This window comes from Diadema setosum, chromosome 9 (assembly GCF_964275005.1).
Source record: "Diadema setosum chromosome 9, eeDiaSeto1, whole genome shotgun sequence".
In the NCBI taxonomy this organism is placed as follows: domain Eukaryota; kingdom Metazoa; phylum Echinodermata; class Echinoidea; order Diadematoida; family Diadematidae; genus Diadema; species Diadema setosum.
Window position 1 is genome coordinate 15,232,545 of NC_092693.1, and position 16,071 is coordinate 15,248,615.

Below are 16,071 nucleotides of genomic sequence, written 5' to 3' on the forward strand. Positions count from 1 at the left end.
ATTTTTGTATCTGAAACATGTCAGTCATCTTTTGACGACGCTGAGTGATATTATATTTTGATTCATTTTCTTATTGTGCTTCATGATCGTGTGAACACCAAGTATTGCTTGTAATCAGCAATGGAAAAAATAGATGGCTCCAATATGCTCAGAATTGTTGTCATGCTGTGCTACAGCTGCAGCAAGTTAGAATAATACATGTACTTTAGAAAGAGGTGGTAGGGTGTACTATATTGTTTCATGAGTAGGATAGCATCTTCTATAGATTATTAACCGCACCCTGCATTATGGCCAGTTTATTTAGTACAGTGTATGTAGTTTACTAGGAAAAAGAAAATATGTGGATACTTGCAACACCTGCAAGTACAGCTGAAATACTTGTTTTCATTACCCCTCAGAGTTTATGCAACTGATGTTAGCTGAATTGAAGTTATGACCAGCTGCAAGCGAGTGCCGTACTCGTGTACTACTCAGGATATCTGCTGGAACTATAGTGACTTGCCACTGCAAGCAATTCAAATTCACACATTTCATTTGCAAGTACATATGTACTGCCCACCTGTCTGTTCCAGAGTACTTCATTTTTGCACTTGTGCTACCAAAACATGAATTATAGTCATCTTCTTTAGACAAAGACTGTTCTTGGTTTGTTTTGTTTTTTGTTTGTTTGTTGTTTGTTGTTTTTTGGCACAAATTTGCTGTTACCATAAACCACACCAAGTGTTTCAAGGGTCTTTCTGTCTGAAAAATAGAAGTGTGGTTAATACAGTTAGAAATATTATTCTTGTTGCTCTTTACTAAAAACTGTAAGAGATGCCTGCTCTTGTATAGTACGTACATGGACTAATAACTGTAACAAGGTTCAGGTGGGTTATGTGACATTAGCTTTGCTTGCAGGAAGAACATATATGAGCTTGACAGCTGATATAATTCCATGAAGAGTTTTTGGCAGCTATATGCAGGGAAGCACAGTCAACTTCACCAAAGTCCAATCCAAAGAGACTGAAAGAACATCATTTGATTTATTGTGAATTTGGACTTACACAGTAGAATTATTTCTGTATCTTTCAACAGACAATATTCTTGAGTCTTGAATCATGAATTAACAAATTTATATTCACATGGGGTAGATTTATTCTTAAATATTATAATAGCTAATTGTTTTTAGACTTGTGTGATGTCGACTTAGGCGGAGTTGATGGCATTTATCAAAGAAGACAGTTTGTGACTTCTAGCCATGTTAGACAGGTGGCCACTACATGCAGGGTCTTTAACACAGTTTTTCCTCTCAGAGGGAATGTGAACCAAGGGAGTAGCCTGCTATATGCCTACAGGGTTAGATGATCACAGTTTTCAGCAAGGTACATGACCTGATATTGAAATAGGTTTTCTAAACAGCTATTAACTTATCTTTACGATAGAAACTCAGGAGTAATGTTTTACAATTCTAAGCTACAATGTCTAGAAATTTTCACCTTCCAAAGAGGGACAATGTAAAGCAAGAGTAGTCTCTTTGCATATTAAATCGGTCAAACAGTGTTTTTCAGAGTAGAGGTTTACTGCTGTATTTATTGCCCAAAATAACAAGCTGCACCATTTAAAGTACATCCTTTGCTTGTGGCAACATTTTCTTTCAAGCTGTGGATCTTGACACACACTGTGTGATGAAACTTTTTAAATCACTGATGAGTGTGACTTGGAATGGACCAGCAAGTCATCGATGCAGAGAAAAGTGATTTAGAAAGAATTTAAACAGTAGGTCCCCGTGCAATAATGTGATGTGATGATGTAGTGATTACTGCAGTTGTAATGATGATTGCATACGGTAGAATGTGCATGAGCATTTTTCCTTGAGAGAGATAATTCTTGTGATCAAAGCAGTGAAGTCAACATAATTATGTAATAGGGAACTGTCTTTGAAATCAGGCCATAAACTCTAGTCTATCAAAGATAGAATATGAGTATTATGGCACATACTGTTTGCACTTTGTACAGTGACAGTGTGATCCTGGACAAGTAACAGTGAATTTCTGGTAACAGGCACCAGTAATGTAATGTGGTTTGGTCTGCACATAATCTATCCCAGTTTGGAGAAAAAAAAATAATGGTTGTTCAGCAAATTTTGCTTTTGTAGTCACCAACAAGGTGTCTGAGCATATATATAGAATAATAATGTTAATGTCAATGAATATCCACACCCAAAGACTTTGGTCTATGCAGCTATGGCATTGCGGGCATTTCACTGCTCACATACATTGTCATGTATTTCACATTTCGCCGGGGGAATAAAAATTGGCCATGTTGCCAGTCATGTGATATCTAGTCCATGCTCTTCTTTCACATTCTCCCAGTTCATTCCTTCATGGTCGAGAGATGTCATGTTTTGTATCTGTCTGCACAGAAAGAGAGCTATAATTCCTGTTACAAATTAGTGGCTTGTTATATACAAATATAGTGTATTGTAATGTGGAACTGGGATTTTGTAACACAGACATTGAAATGATCATAACATTCTTGTTGTCTTTCCAAGTTGCAATTATGTGTCTCTAGTTTCTTTTGTCTTTTTGGGTAGTTTATTGGTTTACAGGTTTTGCAATTGTGCTTACAATTTCAGGGTGCTTTCTCTACACATTGATGACTATGCCCAGTTGTCGCTCGGGGTATTATGTAAACATGGTTGCCTTGATTTGCCTCTTTTAAAGCCTTTGTGAAAGCAAGCATTCAGCAGAGATATCTTCAAAACTGTGTGGAAGTGTTAAAAAAAAAGTGTCTTTTTAGTTGTGTCACCAAGATCTCAAGTTTTGGTACATTTTTTGCTGTTTTGTTTTGGTTTTTTTTTTGACAAGAACCTCTGCCATAGGCCCCTATATACAATGTATATATTTTTATTATTTACTTACAATGTATTATCCCCCAAACGAATTCCCAGTGATGATGCAAATCTCCAAGAGTTCAAGGGATGAAAGTAAAAGACTTTGACATACGACACCCCCTGCAAGCTACAAAAGAGTCCATCCAATACCTGTTTTAATATATGCTGCACTACACAAAACTGATGCATTTTGCATCATTCTCTTATCACACAAAGTAAAGTGACGAGTGGCTGTAATCATTCCTCATGACATCTGTTCATGATAATAATGCTGCTGCTAATGATTATGGATATCTTTGTCATTTTCTTTCAGTTTCATTACAAGTATGTCATTCATAATTTGATATGCAAAACAGTGTCTGATCCATGTACATGCCCAGTCATGTACATATTTACGGCTTTGTGCTGGTCCACACTTGAAGTCTTGAAGGCATGGCCTAAATGTGATTAGGTTGTACCTGTATACAAATACTGTATCTCAATGTGCTGGTAAAGTTGGCCAGTACATTTCAATGACAAATTAAACATTGTGCTACACGTTATGTACTTTTGGTTAATGGCATCTGATTTCAGGTATTTGTTTTGTTTTGTTTTTTGTTTTTCTTGGATATTAGAGCAACTCTGTTTTATCACCGTGTTGTGGTAAACTCATGGCAGGCATCATCAACATTTTATATATGCCCCATGTGTACTTTATATCATGTAGGAGTTCTATTCACAGTGGTTCTATGACATTTGCCCCTGCGATAATTGCTCCGCTAGTAAAGCCAAACATAAATTCTACTCACAAATGTAATCCTAACACTAATCCTTATCCTCATATCAAACTAATGCTAATCCTCGATCATATCAAACTAAACCTAAAACCCTATCACAACCCAAACCCTACCCTAAGTCGTGGAGCAATTGTCACAGGAGCAAATGTCATGTCACCATTCACAGTAAACAGAGCTGCTAGCCTGTAGTTTGTTATCCCACACATGCATTGATCTCACAAATAGTTTGCTCTATGTGCGCAAGAACTGTAATACTAGTATTATGAGTGACATTGTTTTCATTTGTGTTTTTTAACCACACAAACTTCTTATCATTTCTACTTTATTTTTTATATTTTCAGGTCTCATAATATCTCAAAATCTGTCCATATTTGCAGTCTGAAAGTGCATTTGATTAAAATTGGTTATCATATCACAAAGCCTGTCATAGGAATGTAAAATCACTTTTGCATTTTTAGCTCACCTGAGCCAAGGCTCAAGTGAGCTATTGCGATCGCCCTTCGTCCGGCATCCGTCGTGCGTAAACTTTTTACATTTTCATCTTCTTCTTGAAAACCCCAAGACCCATTTTCATCAAACTTGGCAGGTAGCATCCCTAGGGGGTTAGGAACTGAATTTGTTAAAATGGGCACCATGCCCCACCCAGGGGGCCCCCAGGGGGGCCCAAACCCCCCAAAATTAAAGAATCTATAAAAATCTTCTTCTCTAGAACCAGAAGTGATAGAGCCAAGTTAATACTATTAGTTAGTACATTGATGACTGTAGTTTCAAGTTTGTTCATGGCAGAATCGGGGGTGCCCCCCTTGGGACCCAGGGGAGGGGGTGGGGAGGAGTTCTAATGGGGCCTAAATTGTACATTTTCATTTTCTTCTTGAGAACCCCACGACCCATTTTCACCAAACTTGGCAGGTAGCATCCCTAGGGGGTTAGGAACTCAATTTGTTAAAATGGGCACCATGCCCCACCCAGGAGGCCCCAGGGGGCCCCCAGTGGGCCCAAACCCCCCAAAATTAAGGAATCTTTAAAAATCTTCTTCTCTAGAACCAGAAGTGATGGAGCTAAGTTAATACTATGAGTAAGTACATTGATGACTGTAGTTTCAAGTTTGTTCATGGCAGAATCAGGGGTGCCCCCCTTGGGACCCAGGAGAGGGGGGTGAGGAGGGGTCCTAATGGGGCCTAAATTGTACATTTTTATCTTCTTCTTTAGAACCCCATAACTCATTTTCACCAAACTTGGCAGGTAGCATCCCTAAGGGTTTGGATCTCAATTTGTTAAAATGGGCACCATGCTCCACCCAGGGGGCCCCCAGGGGGCCCAAACCCCCAAAATGAAGGAATCTTTTAAAATCTTCTCTAGAATCAAAAGTTATAGAGCTAAGATAATACTATGAGTGAGTACATTAATGACTGTAGTTTCAAGTGTGTTCATAGGAGATCCAGAGGTGCCCCTCTTGGGGGAAGGGGTGGGGGGAGGGATGGTTGGGAAGGTCCAAATGGGGGCCTGAATTGTACATTTTCATCTTCTTCCTGAAAACCTCATGATGGATTTTCGTCAAGCTTGGCAGGTAGCATCCCTAGGGAGTCAGGATCTCAATTTATCAAAATGGGTACCATGCCCCACCCAGAGGGCCCCAGGGGGCCGCAATCCCCCCAAATTAAGGAATCTTAAAAAATTTTGGCCCTTATTGTACATTTTCATCTTCTACTTGAGAATGCCTGGTCAAATTTTGGTAGAGCTGTGAATAATTTAGATTAGTGACTGCCTGAAAGGTGAACTTGCGATACTCAAGTGAGCACTAGACCCGCGGGTCTCTTGTTTGTTGTAACTTTGGCATGTTGAAAATCCCATGTACATCCTTGTGCGTTTTTTTTTTTCTGTATTTTTACTTTTAATCTCAGCACCCATGTTCTGTTTTACAAATGGTAAATGTACTGCAATGAGTATACTTGTGAAAGTGTAAGTACTGGTCGGCTCTGGGTATTGGATGACAAACAAGTCGGTGGCAAACACACAGATGTTAATGGGCATGTGATTGGTTGTTTTGACGCGCCACAGTACATGAAACATGTACAACCCCCACAAAATAGGGTATCAAAATGTGCAGGAAACATCAATGGAAAAGAAGGCATGAGAGATAAATGTGAATGCTGCAGCTGTTGCACGACAGCACATGAAAATGAAAAACATGGCTCTGAAATCCTAAGCAATAATATAAACATACAAAGCAGACAAATATTTCAATTTTTTTTTATTTCAATTTGGCGTCAAATTTCGCTTTTTCAAGGGAACATAAATAAATAATATCTAATGTGAAATAATGCCTGAACTAAAAATATGTTCACAGCAATGGGTTCAAATGTCAATTTCTTCATATCTTTTATCATCAGTCATATCTTACTAACGCTTGAAGGTGTAACAAATTCTGTATCTTGTATCTTTTCATGGTAATTACATCATGTATTACCTTCATAAAAGTTTCTTTTATTCTACAAAAATCAGTTTCTTGTTGTCGCTTACAAAATATTCACAGTTGATGGTTGGCAAACAGCCAGTCTTTGAGTGGTGTATTTCTGTCATCAATTGAAGCTTTGTCAGGACTGGCTACACAGATGGCAATACAGTGCAACTCCTAGGCTGTCCTAGCTTTTCAATCATCATTTCAGAAAGCCCAGTATGTATCATACGACTTGTGACAGTTTGATCCATGCAGTTATTCATGCTAATTTGGGAAATTTGTGTTTTGTGGCCATGTTGTAAATAGGTTGCTTCCATGCACTCTGATTAATGATGCCCGTCATTAATGGTAAGAAGGAAAAAAAAAAATTAATATGCGTTTTCTTTCTAGCTATGCATTTCCCTCTTTTGTGTTGGGTTGAAGTTGTTGCAGGCGATGTCCAAATTGTCAGGGCTTAGGCAGCAGCGGAAACGGCTGCAGACGCTTTCACGACCTTTACGTAGTAGACTACAGCACCGACGACAGCCACGCCACCAAGACCACCACCGACAGCCCCACCAATCACAGCACCAGTGGCCCCAGATGATAGCGTTGTGTGTCCTGCAACACACAAATATACGTGTCAAATGTCACTCTTTGCTTCGCGGGCATGTGTCATTGAATTGTCTAGCGTCAATCCTCTTTAGGCCCAGGAATATCTTTAATTAGCTCCAAGGGGAGCTTGGCCACCCCTGCCTCCACCAACTTTTCGAGACACACTTATATTAATGTCCATCCACAAGCTTTTTCAAACTTTTATACAAATGCTTATGATTATAGGTAGAGTAACTGCAGGGTCAGATGCGACATGCATCACAAGACCCACATAAAGTCACGTGTTGCAAGCTATTTCCCAAAAGGCTTGAAGGTATGTTATGGATCACTAATGCTTTCTTTTCCACCCAAAAAGCACATCTATGTGTATTCAATAAGCCAACAAAACAACTTTTCTAAACAGTTTGCAGTAGCATTGGTAGGTTAAAATACTTGTGAATAGTGCCTGCTGAACTAGTATGTGGACTTGAAGGGTAATCTGATCATCCCTGCCTTCATATATAGTGGTTGCTCTGAAGTTTTAAATCATTTTTGTGTCTGCACAATGAAGAGAAAGTCTAGTGTCTCAATAGACCCATGATGTTCAAACCCATTACCTCAACAGTATCATTCCTACAAGTTGTATTTTTAAAAAATGTCTTTCAATTCATGATATACATATCAGTTGTGATGAGTACTACGTTATTTTAAGAGGCGAGAATCTCTCTGCTCAAAATGTGATCTTTAAAGAAAAGACATTCAAGATGACTTCTTGTCGTTGTTGTATGGCACAAGCTAGGAAACACATTATACAAGACCAAATTCACTGTAGTAATCATTTTTGCATCAAGGGGATAAGATGTAGGATGTGTTTAATTTGTTCTTAACTTTGCTTACGGTCAGCATCAGGTCTACCCGATGGGGTACGACAATTTCATTAACCTGTCATGACAAGAAATCTACAAACCTTCGCAAACGACTCCAACATCACCAGTCGTGCACAAGAAGGTGTCCGACACTGTTAACTCACACTCCGGCAGGGTTTCGTTGGCCACACCCGAGCAGACGACGGTGGAGAGGATGAAAGGCATATTTTTGTCCTTGGGAGCAGAAACTTCACTACTCGAGGCTGCTCGTGTGTCTTCTCCCCACTATACAGAAACAAAAGACATCAGTGACAGCCAGACTTTCATATGCATGAATTCGAAGCTGCCTATTTGGGAGACCCATTCAATATTACGCTTATACCTCATTTATATACAGGGCACTTCAAGTGCTCCAGGAGTGCTCTTAAAGTGCTCTATGCTTTCTATGAACAGACAAAGTGGCAGTGAAGCGCTCAAAAGTTTTCACCCCTCTAGAGGGTAGGTTCAGGAGTCCTCTTGAAGCGCTCAAAGTCCTGCACACACCGGTCATTAACATTTAAAGCCCATCTAAAAGCTATCAGTGCGCTCTGTGTCTGTTCATGGAGTGCTCTTGTGCCCAACTTTGTGTATACATAGGGTATTAAAAAGTTGTCAAAACATGTACTTGAGAAAGTATCAAATTTCATCATTGTCTAAATCGTAGCATATAACTACTGCCCAAAGCATAAGCCTTGTGCTTGTTGCTGTGAAAAATATTTGCCTAGATACATGCTCATTTTGTTGTGCAATGCTTGTAAAATATACCAAAGGTAATCCCTCAAGTTGAGAAGGAAAGGTTGTTGCATCGTGCAAGCTAAATGAGCAAAAACGAATGAAAAAAAAAAAAAAAGAGCAAGGAGACTGTACCCCATGCCCTGCGTGGTAGCAAGCAGTCTTGGCATCATCGTCGGTCCAGTCTGGGTCGCACACACGGCCCCAGCCATTGCCCAGGCTGACCTCCACACGGCCGATGCCAGTTCCTATCCCAACGATGCGAACTGCAAGCAAGAGAGATGGCATATAGGTGTACTGGCACATCAATTGTTGAGCTGAGCCAAAGATAATGCACCCCTTTGTCAACATCGGTTACTTTGATATTCTTCCCAACAATTAGGATATATCAATTACCGCTGCAGCTATCACAGCAAACTCAAGTCAAATGGGGTTGTAGTCATCTGCAGTATGACTGTCACCCTCACGAACCTTACACTTTTTCTTGAAAAGGAGTCACACTTGCGTACCTTGCACTTTAATTGAAAAGTCTGAATTATATATATTTTTTAATGAACGTATTTAAACTATCACTGTGGTTTCATTACAGCAGTGAGGCATTTCACCTTGACTTTTCACCAACTTAATAGCAGACTCTGTAAATCAATAATTCTGTAATATAATCATTTTATTATCATGATTAGTACATAATTATGCACTTAATGTAGCACAACTGTGCCACAGTGTGGTTTTATATGTTACCACTTAATTACCCCTGGTGTCTTTCTGATGGACTTCTATTGTATCAGTGTCTTGAGTGGCGCACACTACTCCTGCATCCTCCACGTGTTTACAGGCGTGGGTCCATCCATCTCGTCTGTGACAGTCGATGAGGCCCTCTTCTGTTCCGGTGCACATCATGTAGGAGGTGTGGATGGGGATGTAGGTGTAGCCAAAGTCCTCCTATGAGCAAGTGTAGGTTAAGGGAGGAAGGATGGGGACAGGATTTTCTTGTTAGAGAGTGAGGGATTTCCACAGTAAATCACCAAACCCTGGAAGTCATTGACAATTAAGGAGGTGGGGAAGTGAGCTAGTTTAAAGAGACTAAGTTTGGGGTTGTATGAAGATATAGCCATATATATGGCAGCAGAGAGGTGCCTTAAATTTCTGTTCTCATGCAAAATTGACAGTTCATATTCATCATCATTGCAGTTTGTATTTACCAAAAAACACAAATATGGCTCAATGGAAGCATGTCCCAGATAGAGTAGTAGGTACTTACACCCTTGTACCCGGTCCCCTTAATGGCACCACGATAGCCCAGCTGTCGACACACCACGTTGCCATCGGCCCAGTCCCAGCCGTCGTCGCAGATGGTGCCCCACTGCTCATCGTGGTAGATCTCCACCCTTCCCTCGTGGGGACCTGACCCATCCATCAGGCGTACATCTCCTTCTCTGTTTGCTGGGTACAGAAAAGACAGTACAGAGTTCAAGTAGATACACTCCTTATTGCAAAAGACTCCCACTAGCATCCATGCTCATGGTTGGGAGTTCATTGGCACTGATGAAAGTTGATTGCTTAAATTCAGGATTCAGATCTTTGTGAGAAAACACATTCAAGCTCACTGCACTACCTGTGTAGTATCTTATTTCTTAACAATAGCTGTGGAAAATCTTGTAGAAATAATTTCAAAGACACTCATACTTACGCTTGCAGACAACACCCATATCGTATGACTTGATGCAATTGTGGCCAAAGGGTCCGTTGGGTAATCCGCACTGGGTGATGTGTGTCTCGGTACCATCACATGTGAGATCATCGACGATGATTGGACCAACACCTTGTGGGAACAGCTATGAAGCCAATCAGAAGCAAGAGATTTAGATTCCATGACTCCTTTATTGACTGCCCAAGGAAGTAGAGTCAGTAAAGTTTATCATCGAACTTGAGACGACTTAATTGATATTATTCTCGCTGCCCACTTGTCGGGACAAATTCGAAACTGTCAGAGATCATTATAAAGGGAATGGTATTTTGACACAGAAATGTGTTTCTTGTGAATAACTTTGCACATTGATTTTTTCTAGAAAATACACTTTAATGTTATGCATTTGGCATTGATGAAGATTAAAAAAAAACAAAAAACAACCAAAAAAAAGTACTAAGACCCTTCAAAATGCACCCTACAAAAATCTTTGTTGAACTTCCTGTCATATTCAGTCAAAAATTCTGCACAGTTACTGTGTAATAATTTTTGACATAGTCGATTTGATTAGCAGGCACAGTGGCTACAAATGTACAATAAAAAAGAGAGACGAAGTATAAGATAATCCAATACAATGTATTGCATAATTAAAGGGGAAAATTAAATGTCCTTCCCCCCCCCCAAAAAAAAAAAAATGGTTTGGACTATACTATTCATCAAAATGACTCACATCAGCACCAAAGCTTTCAACGCCTCTGATGAACCCTAGCTGTCGGCAGACCACGTTGCCGTCAACCTTCTCAAATTCTTGCTTGCATACAGAGCCCCACACTCCAGACCAGAATACCTCCACTGTTCCCTCGTTTGGAGAATCGCCATTAGCCAGTCGCAGAGTTCCATCATCAGGATCTGTAAAATGTTACAAACGGTGATGTATTACATGTGACAATGACAGTGACCTCAGCCGCAGCCTCCTGCAGGATATGAACATTTGAATGTTATCATATCCTCGGGCTGGTATCACTGAACCATGTTATGTATTTCAGCATATGTCATCCTATAAGATGGCCCAGAAATTACTCAAATTGAATCTGGAATACGAGTTTCATTATAGCCAAGCCACCCACTTTTCATGTGACCTTTTGTGCTTGTTTCATGTCTGAACTGTTGTGCTATTGAAGTTTGTACGTCTATTACTTTTGGGTCACACCCAAGTATTACTGTAATATTTTCAAGGTGAATAATTGTTATAATCAGAACTAATAAGAAGTCACATAAATAATTCTGATGGAGCATTATCTTGATAACTTAGTAACATTATCAAACTACAAATATTTTGTACATCAATGATCAGGATATCTGAAAGTGGAGATCCGGGGTTGAAGATAAAATGTATCAGAAACACTTGCTTACAACGTCTCTCTCATTACTACATTTCTTACCTTGTCTTACTTTGATCCCAGTGCCAGGATTAAGCTGTTGATTTGATCTTGAATGTATACCTAGCATGCGAGTTACCAAATACCAATTTGGAGCTTGGGATCAACTGCAACCTTGCATCTCATACACCAAACAAATTGTCTGAATCACAAAAAGGACACAGCCTTACCTTTTGGCTCACAGATGACACCGGCTCCCCACTGGGTGTTACAAATGCCAGGTCTTCCATATGGACGATGAAAACACTCATCAAGCCTAGTCTCGTTTCCCAGGCAGCCATATTTATATGCCCAAAAGGTAACTGTTTGGTCTCCAAAGAATGACTGGAATAAGATAAAGTGGGGTAATAAAAAAAAAAAAGAAAGAAAGAAAAAAAAGATGTAGGCCTAGGCATGACAACAACTGGCATGAAGACACTGCATAGTATCAGCTTCCTATTACTGTAAAAGTGGATATTTTCGCGCGACTAATTTTTCGCGCTTGGCCGGGTAAGAAGAGTTTCGTGTGATTTTAATTCCACGGAATCAAGACATCAAGTACTGGAACATATGGCAAGTAAAAATATTCGCTGGCTTTAATTTTCGCGCTAGTCTCTGGTTGCGCGAAATGCGCGAAAATTTCAACACCACGAAAATTTCCACTTTTACAGTAAACCATAGGGTTTACTGTATGTAACTCATGGCTGCCAGAGAAGACATGTACAATACTGACAAGTGACATTTACTATGATACTTTAGACAAAATTAAATAACTCAATTGCCAAGTATTCATGTCCAACACTAAGATACAAACTTGGCTGAAATCATTTCAAGTGTGCATTGTTTTCACTTGAATGCCTCTTGCTCTATAATCTGAAAAACAAAACAAAAAAACCTTTCCTCATTGTTCTCTTAGAATACCCTTTGAATATCGCATGCCGAGAAGACCAATAGTGATGATTTTGAACTGTCCATTAAAGAAGTATGATTTTTCAATATTTTAATGAAATTTCATGAAATCCTTACTTTGACATGGCAACTGCTCATGAATTTGATAGCTGCACTGCTCTACATCATTTATGTGAAGAGTTTGACTTTAAAAAAAAATATTTCTTCAATAGTAAATGTGAAGGTGCATCACAAAACCAACAAAAAATTGCATGCCCCAATTTTACCTAAGAAATCAAAATAGGTAAAATGGGTTGACCTAGTCAATCTTTACCTCAGTATGAAAAAAACAAAAACAAAACAAAACCCTTTAAACACTCGTCACTTTCAACTCCAATAACTTTTGACAGGATGATGCTAGACTGCTTAAAAAGTTATTACCTGGTACTTCCATAATCATGAATAAAATGCATTAATGGAGTGTGGAAATTTTCAGCTTATAATCCCTAGTTCTTCACTGTGGTTGCTGTAGAGTTTTACGTCTTGTTTAATTTGTTTGTTGTTCCATTCATTTTACAGAGCACAGCTTGGTGAGATAGAGGGCTTGTATCAACTATACTTCAATCTAAAGCCTCTTTTCCTTAGTAAGCCTACACTTTCCCTGGAGTGTGTACTTTCTTTCACTATCTAGATTGGTCAGGAAAGCCCATGTATATTGAGTTATTCAACATATCAAAGCTTTAATTAGACCCCCTATTCAGACGCATGCCATTTTATACCAAATTCGATAATGAAACGATGTATAAAGAATCATAGTATTGCCAACAAACCGTTCAGACACTAATTTTGACTGTTCTGGAAAACGTTGTATAGATGTCCAGTTTCCCACTGTGCATGCTGTTATAGGCATGAATGACAGCTGTGGGGTCACCTTTTGTGCGCGTTCCCATTAAGCCCCGCCCTGTTATACCGTTCTATGGTTGCCATACGTTCAGATGCACACGGAATGCTGATTTCTTATCGAGTTCTAGTTCGAAACGATAATTTATTGTACAGCTATACCGTTTTGGTATAGCTATACCGTTCTACTATAATTTTTTTTTTTTTTTTTTTTTTTTTTTTGCGTCTGAATGCCCTGCGAGTCTGCTGCTTGAAAACCTGCCCTTAATTAAAGACCCATTATCTGGTGACTTTCGGTGGTTTTGTGATGCAGGGTCACAAATAGTTCGACCTCTTGTTTCAATGCATTGAGCACAAGACCCAATGAAGCTGATTAAAAAGTAAAGGATTTTTTTTTTCTTTTAACATGAGAAATGCACAACACAAAATGTGCTCAAATTTTCATAAAGAAAGCTAGTTAAAAATGTTCCACATCTGTGGTGTCCCCCTTTTTTATCAAATGAATTAAGTTACAGCCAAGTGGATGTTCTAATTGTTTGGATATCAACAACCACATATTTATCACCTCTTGATCTGTTGCAATCAGCCACACACAACACAATAATGGACATATGGTCATGGATGCACTTTTACACATTCAAAAAGAGTATAAATTTTGCATTGTAAAGATCATTGCAAAAAGAAATCAAGAGTAATGATGACAATATTGATAATCATCAACGATCATCATCATGATCATCAGAAATTCTAGGGAAATATCACATAGATCCTTCATTAAACTAGGGTTTCTCTAGACGTGGCTTCATCACCAGTGATGGATCCTGAGGGGGGCGCAGTGGATGCGCCCCCTCATTATTTTCTGTAAAACAAAAGAAATAAAAGAGAAAAAATGGGGTGTTTGCGCCCCCTTTAATTTTGCAAAGGCACCTCCACTTTCCGGAATTCGTGGATCCGCCCCTGATCACATAGAATCTTCTGCGTACTGTTACTGATATATGCAATGTTCCGAGATTCTAATTTTCTATTTTTACCTTATCCAAGGCTTTCGTTGCCTGTGGAAAGCCAAGCTGCTTGCAAGTGATATTGGCATCGTTAATATCCCATAAATAGTCGCATATTCCACCCCAGCGATTCTGATGCCAGATTTCTACATTTCCTTCATTGGGCGTCCTCCCGTGGACAAGTCTCAAGTTTCCTTCCACAGCTGTTGGAGCAAACAGAAGAAACACATGCCATCGTTTGATAAACATTTGATTCTGACATCCTGATTATCCTACACTGCACATTCTCTAGAGAGCTGTCACTAGATCTATACAGTACAGTACTGGTTGAGGTGGGGGGTCATGTTTTTAACATTCCTAAGTGAGATATATCATATTTCTTATGAAATATGAAAGAGCATGTAATTTTAAGAAGGATTCAACGTTTATTTGATGAAAATTGGTTTTCAAATGGCTGAGATATCCAAAAAAGTGATAGGCCTAATAATAAAAGACTACATGCCCCAACTTTATTAGGATCTCTTTGTTTGACCTTGTTTTTGGATATCTCGGCCACTTCAAAACCGATTTTCATCAAATAAACTTTTGATACCCCTTAGAATTGCTTGCTCTGTGACATCTCATAGAGTAGTTTCTGAATAGAGTCTAGACTATCTCGCAAAACCTAGAAAAAGGAATTCTAGACCTAGCCTATAGAGTAAAAATCTACACTGTAGCCTGTAGGCCTAAGTGTAAGTGTAACGTTAGGCTTTTTGTGCTACTACTGGACTGGTCTAACTGTTAGATCACACATGGAATACAATGTATTTACGTAGGACGCTAACACAGGCACAGCCCAGTCACGTTTTTACAGCGACTACTTTCTAGAGCTAACGCTAATCTTAATCCATTATTCAATAGCTCTTGGCCTATTTCTATATCTACTGTAGATTACTAAAATAATAATAATAATAATAATCCTAACATTAGAACTATTCAAACCTGATTGGAATCCTACCGTATTCCCTAACAAGTTAGTTAACGGTTAGAAAGGCTTAACGTTAGATCTAACGTTTGTTAATGTTAAGTTAGTTATCGTCCATCGCGACTTACCGGTGTTCCCCTGAAATCAGCTGTTCGTGTTAACGTTAGTTAGATCAAGTTTCAAGTTTCAAGTTTTATTCAAAGTTTCCACAATACAAAAATGTATGATGATATTGGTTAGATATCTAACAATAGATGCCCCTTGTTTGCACCGTGGCCACTGCACTGGACAATCAATTATTATGACTATGTAGGATCTCTATTCTAATATAACGTTAGGCCTTGCACTCACGACTTACGTTCTCGACCGTAGTTCTGTTCAGCGATGAAATACTCTGACAGATCGACTGCACAAACTTCTCCGATTAAGACTCCCACGAATAGAATCATGCAAACAAGCAAACATCTTGGTTTTGACATCAGTGAGACTGCCATCATGTCTTTTGCCTAAATGTTTCCTCTACTGCGATGGACCCCCTGAGGCAGTTTGCTTGTTTGAAATAACTTTCAGCGAGCTAAATTCCTTGTTGATTTTAAACTGGTTCAGTGGTTGCATGAAGTTTGTAGCATGGAGATTACAACACAATAAACAATGCATACAAATCACGCGTATCCTCGTTACAAAGTTTGTGCGTGCGTGACATAGGCCGGCTAGGCCTATGTGAGAAATTAAGGTTGCTAGGAAATAATTCTATGACAGCAGCTAACACGCTCACTATTGCGCGTATCTACGCGCTGGTATGTGTGTATTCGCCTGCATGAAATGCGCGTGTATATATATTATGATGTCACCATCAACACCACTGTGACATCATGAACTAGTTGTATTGCCAATCAA

At 39.2% G+C, this 16,071-nt stretch overlaps 1 protein-coding gene across 1 annotated transcript; it reads right to left on the minus strand.

Annotated features, from left to right (window-relative positions):
• Positions 1–5,882: 5,882 nt before the first annotated feature.
• On the minus strand, positions 5,883–15,822 carry LOC140232548 (egg peptide speract receptor-like). Its single transcript, XM_072312646.1, has 10 exons — positions 15,533–15,822; positions 14,241–14,413; positions 11,613–11,766; positions 10,734–10,912; positions 10,007–10,151; positions 9,578–9,759; positions 9,069–9,258; positions 8,452–8,582; positions 7,647–7,830; positions 5,883–6,706 (listed from the first exon to the last, which is right to left on the minus strand). The coding sequence occupies exons 1-10, from the start codon at positions 15,669–15,671 to the stop codon at positions 6,561–6,563; spliced, it is 1,623 nt and encodes a 540-aa protein (XP_072168747.1). The 5' UTR covers positions 15,672–15,822; the 3' UTR covers positions 5,883–6,560.
• Between the last annotated feature and the right edge of the window lie 249 nt (positions 15,823–16,071).